We start from the raw sequence: 15,074 nt of genomic DNA on the forward strand, positions 1-15,074 counted from the left end.
TTGTAAACAAATGTTTATGGCAGCATTATTCATAGAAGCCAGGAAGTGGAAGCAATTCAAATGTCTGTCAACTAATGAATGGACAAATGTGGTATGCCCATAAGATGGAACATTCATCATAAAAACAAACTCCTGAACCTTAAAAACATCCTACGTAAGAGGCCAGTCACAAAAGACTACATAAATTATATGATTCAATTTATGTGAAATATCCAGAATAGGCAAATCCACAGAAACAGCTTAAGTTGCTGCCAGGAGCTAGGGGGAATAGGGAGTGACTGCCAAGTGAGTATGCAGCTTCTTTTGGGGGCCAGTCCTTGTCAACTGAGTTGATATGCAGTGACAAAAAGCTCTTAAGGAGAATGGGATTATGTGACATGAGCCACTGCGCTGGCCTGATTCCATTATTTATAATAGAATTATTAAAAATTCTACAGCTTGGACAGAAATACCCTTTCTTGGTTTAAGATACCCAAAACATTATACTTAACCCAGCTTTTCTGAGGAAGGCCACTGTTTATTTCTAACTGATTTTATCTTTGGATGTACCATTTTTCCAAACTATTCCACAGGGGATATAAGAATTATATGCAATAAATCCTTTTATTATTTTATTGTATTTTATTTTTTTGAGACAGAGTCCTGCTTTGTTGCCAGGCTGGAGTGCAGTGGCACAATCTTGGCTCACTGCAACCTCTGCAAGCGATTCTCCTGCCTCAGCCTCCCCAAGTAGCTGGGACTACAGGTGCGCACCACCATGCCCAGCTAATTTTTGTATTTTTAGTAGAGATGGAGTTTCACCATGTTGGCCAGGATGGTCTTGATCTGACCTCGTGATCCACCCACTTCAGCCTCTCAGAGTGCTGGGATTACAGGCGTGAGCCACCACACCCGGCACAATAAATCCTTTTAAAAGTGTGTATATCACATCTTAGAATAACTGAGGGAGTACAATTGGAATGTTTGTAACACAAATAAATGCTTGATGTGATGGATACTCAATTTACTCTATCAAAAGAAATATGTCCCACATAAATATATACATCTACTATGTGCCCATGTTTTTAAAAATTGCTAAATATGTTCTTTTCTGGAGAAAAAATTTGTTTTTAATTATTTTAGAAAAGGGCTAAGTGTGGTGGCTCACACCTATAGTCCCAGTACTTTGGGAGGCTGAAGCAGGAGAGTCATTTGAGCCCAGGAGTTTAAGACCAGTCTGGGCAACATAGAGAGACTCCCATCTCTACAAACAATTTAAAAAATTAGCCAGGCATGGTGGCATGCACCTGTAGTCCCAGTTATTCAGGAGGCTGAGGTGGGAGGATCACTTAAGCCCTGGAGTTTGACGCTGCAGTGAGCTATGATCATGCCACTGTGCTCCAGCCTGGGCAACAGGCTTTAATAAGACTCTGTCTTATTAAAAAATATATATATATATGTGCTGACTGGGTGGGGTGGCTCACGTCTGTAATATCAGCACTTTGGGAGGCCGAGGTGGGTGGATTGCTTGAACTCAGAAGTTCAAGACCAGCCTGGGCAACATGGTGAAACCATTTTTTTTTTTTTTTTGTCTGCAAAATATACAAAAATTAGCCAGGTGTTGTGGTGCGTACCTGTAGTCCCAGCTATTTGGGGAGGCCATGGTGGGAGGATTGCATAAGGCCAGGAGGTGGAGGTTGCGGTGATCCGTGATGGCACCACTGCCCTCCAGCCTGGGTGACAAAGCCAGACCCTGTCTCAAAAAAGAAAAGAAAAAAAAAATGTTTATATTATCCAGTATAAGAAAGCCAACTAAATAAAGCCTATCCAATTCCCCTACTGAACCATCCTCAATATATAAGGAACACAAATGGTATGAAACTAGCACAAATGCAACCTAGGAATACTTCAATACACTAAAAAAAAAAAGTACGTCAACACTTCATGATAACATCATTAAAGTGAATTACTGGGCAAAATGGACTGTTACATAAATGCTTTGACATACAATCAATACATAAATTGGACAGAAGATGGAGATGAATAATTCAGTTTTCTGTGAAATTTTGGAAGGAAATTTTAAATTATGAATAAAAATCTAACACTGACAATATGAACATGTATTTTTGACAACCCGGAGTTTGCTAGCATAGCAGATAAGTGAACAGATTTAGTACGTTTAAGATTATTTTGCCATTTATATATAAAATTAAAATTTAGACCGGGTACTCTGGCTCATGCCTGTAATCCCAGCACTTTGAGAGGCTGAGGCAGGCAGATCACCTGAGGTTAGGAGTTCAAGACCAGCCTGGCCAATATTGTGAAACCCTGTCTCTACTAAAAATACAAAAATTACAAGCAGTACTGTATGGTTATTTTGAAGTTAGTGCTAAGAAAAAAAAAATCAAGTTAATACAGCTCTAGTATTTTCAACATTTAAAAAAGTACTTTTGCATAAAGTGAGAACACAGAACTTATATATTACCCATGTCAGTTAGAGCTGTTAAAAATTGTCCTCCCTACCCCCTACAAAATGAAATCTAGAGTGGTTTTTTGGAGACAGGGTCTTGCTCTGTCACCCAGGTTGGAGTGCAGTGGCACCTTGATCATAGCTCACTGCAGGCTTGACCTCATGGGCTCAAGTGATCCTCTGGCCTCAGCCTCCTGAACAGCTGGGACTACAGGCATGTACCACCACGCCTGGCTAACTTTATTTTTTGCAGATATAGGGTCTCACAATGTTGTCAAGGCTTGTCTTGAACTCCTCAGCTCAAGTCATCCTCCTGCCTCAGCCTCCCAAAATGTTGGGATTACAGTCATGAGCCACTATGCCTGTCCCTCTATACAGTGTTGCCTTCCCATACTATATTAAAGCAAATTATTAAAATTCTCAAAACATTGAAATAGTTTTTATTGGTGTTTAGAAAATTCATTTTCAGGGCAGGGGGAGGGATAGCATTAGGAGAAATACCTAATGTAAATGACGAGTTAATATGTGCAGCAAACCAACATGGCACATGTATACCTATGTAATAATCCTGCACATTGGGCACATGTACCCTAGAACTTAAAGTATCATTTTAAAAAAAAAAAAGAAAGAAAGAAAATTAGTTTTCAGGTATGAAAGGTTGGGCTTGTAATTTCAACTACTTGGGAGGCTGAGGCAGGAGGATCACTTGAGCCCAAGAGTTTGAGGCTGTAGTAAGTTATGACTGCACCCCTGCACTCCAGCCTGGGTAACAGTAAGACTCTATTTCTTAAAAAAATTATGCTGAGAATATTTTCTGAGGTGTCACATGGGTCTTGTGATAAACTAATAATGCAAACTTTTATTTTTCATTATATATAAATATTGGATTTATCCCAACCAAACTAGTTTGCAGGGAACCCTCTGCCTTTATTTCACGGCTGGAGAATGACATACAAAAGATGCCAATTTCTACCGTAAGAACTTTCCACAGTAGCGTTCTTTGGACCTTCTCTCCCTTGTGTTAGGCTCCTCAGAAATCTATCTCCAGACTGAAACTAGCACATTCTGATGAGATCATAGCTTAGTACTCAGAAAAGTCACCACTCAGTGAAATTCTTGAAATTTTGAAACAACTGATTTTAGCATTCAAAATTTCAAAAAGAACATACAGCCAGAAACGATTGTTCACTAATGAATTATGATTATTGGCAGACACATGTGCTGTAGCGGCAACTGTGTAAGAGTTCATTTTAACAGAATAATATGTTCTGAAATACTCTTTTATAATCAATATAAAATTTTAGAATGTTAATTCCTATAGCAAGAACTTGTGACATTATAAAATGTGGTTTACCATAGAAAGTCACTAGATTTCCCATGTTTTCTTAAAATTAAATGTACTAAAAAATCCAAATGTAATAGAAAAATGCAATCACACAGGTGCTTTAAACAGATATTTCTGAATAACACTGCCTTCTAACTCATGAGTACAAAGAAATGTGTATGCTATTTATACATTTTCTTAGTGTTCTCTACCTTTGGACTCCAATCATTTTAACCTATCTGTATATTGGAGATTTGATCAGAGTGTATGGCACTTCACAATAACATTCCATGTCCTAATAATCTGAAATGCCTGTATACAAACTGAGTATATTGTTTAGTCAGAAAATATCAAAATTAAGGATATAGGACATGGAATGTCTGTTAAGTGCTGAGTTTTCTGACTACAGTTTAATCTAGCCAGTGCTAATGTGGAACCTGTATGCTTTTTTCATGGGCATGTTTGAATTTTTTCTTTCAAAATGTATCTCAACTTTTTGATGTCACACTTTGTTTTCTCCCAAGTCACTCTAAGGGTTCTATCAACATCTTTGTTTGAAAGCAGACCAAAAATGTATTTTTAAAATGAAAAAAAAATTCACAAGAGAATCAAGTTTTGGTTTTAATCTATTATTTACATATTTGTAAACTGCTGTTAAAATGCTATCAAAAATGTTATTTAGGAAGGCACAATTTGGTAGCATCAATTTTTTATTTATAGTTTTTTCTAAACAAGATCCCAAGAAACTTCCACTTTAATTTTTCCCTTGGAGTACTTAAAGTACTTCAAGGTTCAATGTCAAGTGCAGATAAAACCCCGTCATTTTCAAACTTACTAAGAGTTAACAATACATTTGATAGTGAGCAGAATATGAAAGTACAGATATTATCAAAAGAGGAAAATTTTATGATACTGGGTTCAGAGATTAAAGAATTTGAAACAAGGGCTTTCATGACTGGGGAAAATCAAAGCTTTTCTTGAAGGGGTGGTCTTTTAATACTCGAGCTATTAATTAAATGCAGAAATGAGATAACATAGTTATCCTGAACATCAAAAAAGCAACAGCTAATACAGCTAATGCATTATAAATAATGTGTTTGATAATTGGATTAGTAAAGCCTGGTTACCACTCTAGGCTAGACACTAATCAGTATAACCATTTGTAGTTTCTAATTTTAAAAAGTTTGGCTTCATATTTAAATTTCCTTTTACTATATATATATTACATATATACACACTGTTGTCTGTAACTCAAACTATAATGCTTGTCTATAAAAAGAATAGTTTTTTTTATTTCAGAGATGCTTAAAAGTCCCACTACTCACCCTTTTTCTTGTTTATAAAAACCAACAATTTTGAAATTACTTCTAGCGTAGAAATGCTCAATGATTCACCCAAAATTTCAAGCCCATATCAGTAGGTAGTTTCTCATAAATGAATATATTGTGCTGTATTTTCTAATATCATATGGTCAAATACCCTGTTCATTTATGAATATTTTTCATGGGCAAGAATAACTAAAGACAATAGGATCAAGTTGAATATGTTGCTACTGACTTTGAATACTAAATTGTGCTTGCATCCTAAAAATTAAAATGAGCTGCAGTAAGAATTAGAATATAAACTGTGTTCATTTGTTCCATACACTAAAAACTAAAATCCTAAAAATAAGAATGAAAATACCTTACTTGTTCATTGAGAAATGAAAGATGAGAAGCAATAACAATTGGTGACGATTTATTTTTATCTTTTGTTAAAGCTCTGAAATTGTAGTAAATCACTAACTAAATTGAGGTAGAGGTAGACCCTAATGTTACTCCTTCCATGTGTCAAGTCTCTCCACCTTAGGTCTCTAAGGTCACCTGTAACTTAAGTCTCTCACCCTTAACTTACATACATTTTCCCTCTTAGTACATAAGCATGATTCATTTTGGAATGTGTTGTCATGAAAGAAAAATTAAGATCATTCAAATGGTACTTTAAAAATTCTGAACTACTAGCTAAAAAAATTCTCTTATAAAAATGTACACAAGGGCCAGGCTCGGTGGCTCACGCCTGTAATCCCAACACTTTGGGAGGCCGGGACGGGTGGATCACCTGAGGTCAGGAGTTCGAGACCAGCCTGGCCAACGTGGCGAAACCCCATCTCTACTAAAAATACAAAAATTAGCCAGACGTGTTGGCGCATGCCTGTAATCCCAGCTACTTGGGCGGCTGAGGCAGGAGAATCGCTTGAACCCAGGGGGCGGAGGTTGCAGTGAGCTGAGATCACGCCATTGCACTCCAATCTGGACAACAAGAGCAAAACTCTGTCTCAAAAAAAAAAACAAAAACCAAAAAAAAAACAAACAAAAAACCACGATAATTCAATCTTCTTTTTCTGAGAGTCTTAAATTGGAGAAAAATAATATAATTTTCTATCTTGCTAGTAATAAATATATTTGTTTCTCCTCCAAGTGTAGAGGAAAACGAGGAAAGAGAAGCTGTATGATGCAAACATTATCAACAGTTTCATTAATGAAGACATCGGGAACATAACTAGGAGGGTTGAACATTTTACCATTCCTCTTTGACGGTTACATATAAGCTTTGATTCATATTAAATTTTCTGCTAAAATAACTACTTCCTTTTCAGACTTCAATTCCATTAAACACACATCTATTTCCATTTTAAATCACATACAAGTGCTATGTGATCAGAGGGATGGGAAACACTAGGTAAGGCCTGGTGGGTGGTAACTTCTTCATGACTAGGTAATGGAATCACCTGTTCAACCTCTAAAGCATTTAAGTCAATGAAAATGTAATCTAGACATCCATGAAAGCCACCAACATAATTTGTGTAAGCAGGTTCACCACAGGCACTTTTCAGCTTGAAGAAATGCGTAAGAGACATGTTGCATCTTTCCTCCTCCCCATTGGAAGCCCAGTCTTCATGATCCTCTGGAATGCTGCCATTGATGACAAAATGATACATTCCTGTTGATGGTGTACTATTAAAGTCCCCACAAAATATAACTGGTATGCCAGGATACAGATCACATGAAACATGTCTAATGTGAGCCAAGGCTACTGCCATTTGAATGAGGCGAATATACCCACCTATGAATATAAAAAACATTAATGTAAGTATTTTTTAAAGTTGTCTTTAAGTTAAAAAGGAAAAACTACACAAATTACAATTTCTGGGTGACATTCAAGATATATATTTGTGTAAAACAGCTTTAAACAACCTTACGCGCGTTTAAGTCACTTGTGATACCAAATAAAACCTACCTTTAGGATGCCAGTAAAGATGGGTATTAGCAACACATATCCTTTTAGAAGAGTCCTTTGTAGACTGAAGAACTGAAACCTAAAATAAACGGAAAGTGCCAAGAGTTCAGTTGGCATTTGCAAATCTCCTGAATGTTTTTGTTCGTTTGGTTGGTTTTTTGTTTTTTTTTTTAAGATGGAGTCTCACTCTGTCAACCAGGCTGGAGTGCAGTGGTGTGATCTCGGCTCACTGCAACCTTCGCCTTCCGGGTTCAAGCGATTCCCCTGCCTCAGCCTCCCGAGTAGCTGGGACTGCAGGCGCCTGCCGCCTCGCCCGGCTAGTTTTTTGTATTTTTTTTTTTTAGTAGAGACGGGGTTTCACCGTGTTAGCCAGGATGATCTCGATCTCCTGACCTCATGATCCGCCTGCCTTGGCCTCCCAAAGTGCTGAGATTACAGGCATAAGCCACCACGCCCCACCTGTTTTTATCTAAGACTATATGGCGAACTAACGTTTTCTTCCATCTCCTTCCCGTGATTAACTAGGACTGCAATCATGAAATCCTACTTGTTATTTAAGTTTCAGGATCTACATGACTAGGTTCAGTGTAACATGTTTTAATAATAGTCCAATATAGGCCGGGGGCGGTGGCTCACGCCTGTAATCCCAGCACTTTGGGAGGCTGAGGCGGGCGGATCACGAGGTCAGGAGATCGAGACCATCCTGGCTACCATGGTGAAACCCCAAACCCCGTCTCTATAAAAAAAAATTAGCCGGGCGTGGTGGCAGGCCCCTGTAGTCCCAGCTACCCGGGAGGCTGAGGCAGGAGAATCGCTTGAACCCGGGAGGGAGAAGTTGCAGTGAGCCGAGATCGCGCCACCGTACTCCAGCCTAGGTGACAAAAACTCTGTCTCAAAATAGTAATAATAATAATAATAGTCCAATATATAAAGCTAGTAATATAAACAATACATTTTACATGACAACACTTTGACTGGAGACAGTGTTTTCAAGCGTAAGCACAGGCTTTGGAGTCAGGCAGACCTGCGTTTGAATACTCATTTTACCATTTATAGCAATGTGACCTGCAGAAAGATGCTTTTCTAGCCACTTTCTTTTTTTTTTTTTTTTTTTTTTGCGACGGAGTCTCGCTCTGTCTCCCAGGCTGGAGTGCAGTGGCCAGATCTCAGCTCACTGCAGGCTCCGCCTCCCGGGTTCCCGCCATTCTCCTGCCTCAGCCTCCCGAGTAGCTGGGACTATAGGCGCTCGCCACCTCGCCCGGCTAGTTTTTTGTATTTTTTAGTAGAGACGGGGTTTCACCGTGTTAGCCAGGATGGTCTCGATTTCCTGACCTCGTGATCCGCCCGTCTCGGCCTCCCAAAGTGCTGGGATTACAGGCTTGAGCCACCGCGCCCGGCTCTAGCCACTTCCGTACTGGTAATCACTGACAATACCATCCACCTCATGGACTGTTGTGTGGAGTCAATTAAATGATCTTATATGGTGCATGAAACACCTTAGGTGCTCAAAAAATGGTAGATGCTCTTCTTGCTATGAACAAAATCAATTACTTAAAAACTTTAACACACAAATGACATCTATAAAACGGGAACAGGTGAATTACTGTGAAAATTCAATGAGCCTATGATTTAAAAACTAGTTTATATTTATGGAGCACTTCAAAACACACCACGCTCTTAAATTTTAAGTACTTTAAAATGTGCCAGAACAGTGCTTGGCAAGTAGTAAAAAAACATTAGCTACTATTGTTCTTGCATTTAGCATGTGTCCCTCTCGCTAGATTGTAAGCACTGTAAAAGTCCCTGCTTGTCTTGTTCAAGGCAACCTGCAGTGTGGCAAGCACACGAGAGGTGTTCAAAAAATATCTGCTGAATGAATGAAGAGTAAACTTTGTGCTAAAGATACCAGGGCAAACACACCTTTCAACAGTATCTGGATACTTTCGTCGCAGTTTTAACCCCCACCTCATTCCTCGCCTTCCTGGCCCCTAAAAGTGGGACAGTATGTGAAGAGATGGGCGGAGCTACTTTACCTGAAGAACAGAAGATCTCTGGAGCACCTTCTCCTGCGCTGATGGGTACAAAACTAGTTTCTCCAGCAGTTCTTTGTGAAGTGGGTCGGATTCGAGGGCTTCGTAGAATGAAATGTCATGCTGGCTAAGAAGGCTGAATTTAGACTTTCGGTAGAAAGTGGCCAGGCCTTCGTGCTGCTTGATTCGAAACACCCCCTCGAGCCCAAAGGCCTCTAGGGCGGGTACCAAGCTGTCAGAAAACACTGCGCGGTCAACCTCCTGCAAACAGATGACATCGGCGTTGTAGCCGGTAAGTTCCTTCTGGATAAGGTTCTGGCGGTAGTCGAGCTCCAGGGCGTACGGGGCACAGTATGGGTACAGGACCGTTCGCGAGAACTCAGTCTGCGCATACGTGTCTGCCAGGATGTTGTAAGAGACAGTGCGGATGAGAGCGTCCTCCGTCACCTTCTTCGTGTAGAGATGCCGGTGGTCAAAAGTGCAGGTGCCAGGACCAGCCTCTACCACACACACACTTTCCAACTCCCGGCTGGGCCCAAAGCGCTGCCCATCGCCTGGGGTGCAATGAAGCTTGAGCCTTAGCCCGATGTCGGCATTGGACGGGGTGTAGACACGCTCCTCCACCTCAGTCTCAGTCCAAGAAGAAGAAGGTGAGGAGGAAGACAATGACGACGGGACACCGACCTCGGGCTCCGCCGCTCCGGGCTTGGCTTCCTTATACCAGCGGAAAAGGGAGCTGGCGGGATCCCCAAATTCAAGGCTGAGTTTGGGGCACACAGGGAACCCGGCCATGATGTAGCGCGGCAACTGCAGTTCGGTGAAGGCGGGCGGGTTGCGCTCCACCTTGTACTTAACATCGCCGATCTGCAGCACCGCGCCGTCTTGCCAGGCATCCACGTTGAGCACGTCCTCAGCCACTGCCTCTTCCCGGTAGTACAGCTTTACCACGGGCTCGCAGGCCACAGCCGGCTCAGGCCCCGGCCCTGAACAGGCCGCACCGCCGCTCGCATTTGGCCGGCTCTTCCTGCTCTTCTTGGCGGCGGCCGCCTTAGCGTGACCCTTTAGGGCATTGGTAGCGATGCGGCTGAGGACTCGACCCAGCGGCTCGCTCTGGTCGCGCTGCATGTTCTTGTGGCTGCCATCAGCCAAAGCGAATGACAGGCTCAGCTTGGGTTCCGAGGGTACACAGCGCACTACAGCGCGCTCCATCGCTCCCGCCGCTGTCTGGCTCTGCGCTTCAGCCGGGCTCAGCTTCTCCAGCGCCGTCCGGATCACCCGAAGCGCGGCGCGGGCGCCTGGGAGCCTCCACATGAACCTGGTGGCCTAGCGGTCGACGAGACCCGCGGCCGATCAGCGGCCTACTGTCAGGTGGAGCTGAGGAGCAGAGGCCGCCGGCTTTGACTCATTCAGACCTCGCGACTTCCGGCTAGCGAAGAGAGAGAATGAAGTGCTTCCGCCTCGCACTTTCGCCAGACGCGTGGGCACTCATGTTTCTAATTGTCTGAAGATTAATTTTTATCTACAAGATAGGTCAGAATTATAGGGAAGTGAAGAAAATATAAAGGTATCAGAGGAAAATACTAGATTCCACGGTTTTGTCGAAAGTGCATGCTGGTGACGGTAGGGCATGCCCTCCAAGCCGGAAGTGGATGGGGCGGTGTCACGTGTTCCGCTTCGCTAGAGGAGGTGGGCACCTGTGTTGGAATCGTGCGTGGCTGGCGAACTCTCCTCCCTGCGCACCAGGCTGGACTGCGCTAGGACGTGGAAGCCTCCACCTGGATTGCGAGCTTTACTCGCAGTGTGGAAGGTGTTGCCTATTTCATCTCCACAGCTTTGCCGACTCTGATCGCTGGTTTCGGTGGCGTGGCGGGTTCACCCCAGGCTGAGCCAGCGCCTACGCACTGAGCAGAGCCTTTGTGGTAGTTAATAACGAACGATATACAATAACTCCATTTAGTGAGCGCAGGCTATAAGAGAAACGCTACACACTCTATCTTATTTAAGCCTCATAGTTCTTACGAGGTAGGTCTGTATCCATCGCTTTACAAATGCGGAGTCCCGAGATATTACCTGTTCAGGGTCACCCAACTATTAATTGGCAGAAACAAATAGTACTGACAAACTGCGGAAGCCTGTTTGTTATTTTTTATTAGAGACGGGTTGTCACTTTGACGCCCAAGCTGGAATGCAGTGGCCTTGTAGCTCACTGCCCCCTCGAACTCCAGGGCTCCTGTGATCCTCCCTCCTCACCCTCCCAAGTACAAATAGGCAAGAGCCACCCAATGTTTATTTTTAGTTAGTAAAGAGATGGGAAAACTCTATTTAGAGTGACTACATTTAACAAATAAAATTACAGAATCTCAGTTAAATTCGAATTTCAGATAAGGAATAATAATGGGGCATACTTATATTAAGAAATAGTTGTTTATCTGTTTATTTTTTTATTTTTTAGGTAGGGTCTTGCTTTTTCGCCCAAGCTAGAGTGCAGCTGTGCAATCTTGGCTCACTGCAACTTCGGCTCCCAGAGTTCAAGCGATTCTTGTGCCTCAGCCTCCCAAGTAACTGGGACTCCCAAGGCACACACCACCATGCCCAGCTAATTTTTGTATTTTAGTAGAGAAGAGCTTCACCATGTTGCCTGGGCTGGTCTCGAACTCCTGGCCTCAAGCAAGCCCCCCGCCTTACCCTCCCAAAACTCTGGGATAACAAGTGAAAACCGCCTCCCCTGGCCTAAGGAATCGTGCACTTCATTGCTATTTCTTTCAAAGGTCTTGAAGAAGCCGGGCGCAGTGGCTCATGTCTGTAATCCCAGCACTTTGGGAGGCTGAGGCGGGTGGATTGCCTAAGGTCAGGAGTTCGAGACCAGCCTGGCCAACATAGTGAACCCCCCCCCGTCTCTACTAAAAGTACAAAAAATTAGCTGGGCGTAGTGGCACACACCTGTAATCCCAGCTACTAGGGAGGCTGAGGCAGGAGAATCGCTTGAACCTGGGAGGCGGAGGTTGTAGTGAGTTGAGATCGCGCCATTGCACTCCAGCCTGGGCAACAAGAAAAAAAAGAAAAAGGCCTTGAAGAACAAATGAATTGCTTTACCTGTAGACCAGAAAGGTCCAGTGTGATGAGTACGGTGAGACCAGGGGAGAGTAGCAGATAAGAAAGATATGCATCCACCAGATTGTGTAGTGCATTCTAAGCCATAGTATGAAGTTCTGGATTTCTTCTAAGAGGGCCATTAGAGTTGTTTTGCTTGCAATTATAGAAAAGCTTTAATTTTCATTTTCTTGAAAGGGGAAAAGCTAAAAACATTTGGTTTTAATTGCAGGAAAAAAAGGTGTTTGATACTGTAATTGTCATTGGCCACCATATAAATTTTTTAAATTTTTCTTTATTTTTGAGATGGAGCCTCACTCTGGCACCCAGGCTGGAGTGCAGTGGTGTGATCTTGGCTCACTGCAGCCTCCACCTCCCGGGTTCAAGTGATTCTCATGCCTCAGCCTCCCAAGTAGTTGAGATTACAGGTGTGCACTGCCATGCCTGGCTAAGTTTTGTATTTTTAGTAGAGATAGAGTTTCACTATCTCTACTAAATATGGTGATATGCCGTCTCTACTAAAAATGCAAAAGTTAGACAGGGTTTCACCATCTCTACTAAACATGGTGAAACCCTGTCTCTACTAAAAATACAAAAATTAGCCAGGCGCAGTGGCGGGCACCTGTAATCCCAGCTACTCAGGAGGCCGAGGCAGGACAATCTTTTGAACCCGAGAGGCAGAGGTTGCAGTGAGCTGAGATTGTGCCACTGCCCTCCAGCCTCGAAGACAGAGTGAGACCCTGTCTTGGAAAAAAAAATATATATATATATCCTCAGAATTTAATTTAGACATTTTGCCTGCATCAATTGGTCAGACAGATTTATGCTTTCTTTGCTAGATATTTTAAAGTCATAAAACTATTGGTTCCATGATATTTTTAATACTTGGCTTGATTTGTGTATAAGTTAAAACTATGAGGACTGGCTGCTGGGCTCCCCTGAAACCTTGCGCACATTTTGATATGAGCTTTTGTCTTTGGCTTTAGGCCTCTGGATTCTGAGATGTAGACAGGTGGCCATGGTGAAGCCTGGAAACGTGTGTCTGTATCACCTGGACCACCAGCTGCGTGTAAAGCTGAGTGCAGTATTGCCCTGTCCTCCTTGGCGCAACTCTGCATCCTTGTCATGTTGGGAGGGGTTGGAACCTCCACCATCATCTTCACAGCTTTATCCTCTGTACTGGGCTCTATACCTGGTATGTAAATCCAGGACATAGATGGGCTCTGCCCTTCATAGCTGTCCTGGATGCCACATGGATACTCAGGAACAGGATGACTGGGGTTGGAGAAGGGCAAGGGATATTGGGAAAAGTACCTGTGTCCAATATCTGAAAGACCTTGGTTAAGATGAGACTGGCTGATGCAGGGTTAGGTTAGTTTTGTGTTTTCTTTGCTCTTTATTTTATTTATTTATTTTTTGAGATGGAGTTTCACTCTTGTTGCCCAGGCTAGAGTGTAATGGCATGATCTTGACTCACTGAAAACCTCTGCCTCCCAGGTTCAAGCGATTCTTCTGCCTCAGCCTCCTGAATAGCGGGGATTACAGGTATGCACCACCACACCCAGCTAATGTATTTTTAGTAGAAACAGGGTTTCTCCATGTTGGTCAGGCTGGCCTCAAACTCCCCACCTCAGGTCATCCACCCGCCTTTGCCTCCCAAAGTGCTGGGATTACAGGCCTGAGCCACGGCACTCAGCCACTTTTTATTTTTTTTAAGACAGAGTCTCACTCTGCCACCCAGGCTGGAGTGCAGTGGCAACATGATAGTTCACTGCAGCCTTGAACTCCTTTGTCTCCAACTTTAGGTACACGTCACTGCATTGAACTAATTGTTTTGTATTTGTTGTAGAGATGGGGGATCCCACTATGTTGCCCAAGCTGGTCTCAAATTCCTGGGCTCAAGTGATCCATCTGCGTCAGCCTCCCAAAGGGCTGAAATTAGCAGTGAGACACTATACCTGGTGGCTTTGTTTTTTCAAAATAAATAACTTTCTAGAATGGAAGGGGCTTAATGAAAATAAATAAATAAATAAATAAATAAATGACTAGTTTTGCTTTCCATAAGCAAGTGAAATACAGTTAAGAACAAGTACATTAGATAAGTGTGAATGTGATAAGCATCTACAAATAAACTTGTCATGGTTTCAAAAACTTTTTCAGTAATTTAAAATCTTAAAGTCATGCTGTATTAAATGAAGTAATAGATAATTATAAATTGTATTGGCTGAGCACAATGGCTCATGCCTTTAATCCCAGCACTTTGGGAGGCTGAAATGGGAGGATCATTTGAGCCCTGGACAACATAGTGAGACCCCCATCTCTTTTTTTTTTTTTGAGACGGAGTCTTGCTCTGTCACACAGGCTGGAGTGCAGTGGCATGATCTCATCTCACTGCAAGCTCCGCCTCCTGGGTTCACACCATTCTCCTGCCTCAGCCTCCTGAGTAGCTGGGATTACAGGCACCTGCCACCATGCCCAGCTAATTTTTTGTATTTTTTAGTAGAGACAGGGTTTCACCGTGTTAGCCAGGATGGTCTCAATCTCTTGACCTTGTGACATGCCCACCTCAGCCTCCCAAAGTGCTGGGATTACAGGGGTGAACCACTGTGCCCAGCCCGAGACCCTGTCTCTTAAAAAAAAAAAAAAGTAAAATGTCTGAGTTATTTCTAAGTAAGTGAAAACACTGAAACATTAATTATTAAACGTAAGCTTAAGTTTATATACTTCGACGTCTTTTTTTTCATTTTTCCCACTTATTCTGAAGTTCTGTTTTCTTTTCATTTTTTTGATGTCTTGTTTCGTATGATATAGAAAGCTAAATGTATTTGGATCCATTAATAAATAACATATTGAGAAAATGTATCTTTTTAGAAATTATTAAGTGGCTCTTGTCTGTAAATACTGA

General features: G+C 42.4%; 2 protein-coding genes across 3 annotated transcripts in view; one reads left to right on the forward strand and one right to left on the reverse strand.

Moving 5' to 3' along the window:
• Nucleotides 1-10,517, reverse strand: PDE12 (phosphodiesterase 12). The gene is made up of 3 exons (XM_003894257.5): nt 9,083-10,517; nt 7,050-7,128; nt 1-6,875 (listed from the first exon to the last, which is right to left on the reverse strand). Exons 1-3 carry the CDS (start codon nt 10,388-10,390, stop codon nt 6,433-6,435), a joined length of 1,830 nt encoding a protein of 609 aa, XP_003894306.2. The 5' UTR covers nt 10,391-10,517; the 3' UTR covers nt 1-6,432.
• The window catches only part of DNAH12 (dynein axonemal heavy chain 12), a 255,190-nt gene continuing 250,591 nt past the window's right edge, over nt 10,476-15,074 (forward strand). The window contains exons 1-2 of one of the 2 annotated variants that reach the window (XM_031663270.1): nt 10,476-11,101; nt 13,156-13,364. The gene's annotated coding sequence lies outside the window, so the exon portion shown is untranslated. The remainder of the gene's footprint in view (nt 11,102-13,155; nt 13,365-15,074) is intronic. The other variant, XM_031663269.1, reaches the window with a different exon arrangement.

The sequence above is a fragment of the Papio anubis genome, chromosome 2 (genome assembly GCF_008728515.1).
Source record: "Papio anubis isolate 15944 chromosome 2, Panubis1.0, whole genome shotgun sequence".
Classification (NCBI taxonomy): Eukaryota; Metazoa; Chordata; class Mammalia; order Primates; family Cercopithecidae; genus Papio; species Papio anubis.

Bases quoted from the DNA above. Each gene is read 5' to 3' on its own strand.
- PDE12 (XM_003894257.5), bottom strand. From the start codon at position 10,390: ATGTGGAGGCTCCCAGGCGCCCGCGCCGCGCTTCGGGTGATCCGGACG. The intron at 7,129-9,082 runs GTAAAGTAGCTC...CGTTTATTTTAG, and splicing joins AGAGATCTTCTGTTCTTCAG to GTTTCAGTTCTTCAGTCTAC. The intron at 6,876-7,049 runs GTAGGTTTTATT...TTATATTCATAG, and splicing joins TCTTTACTGGCATCCTAAAG to GTGGGTATATTCGCCTCATT.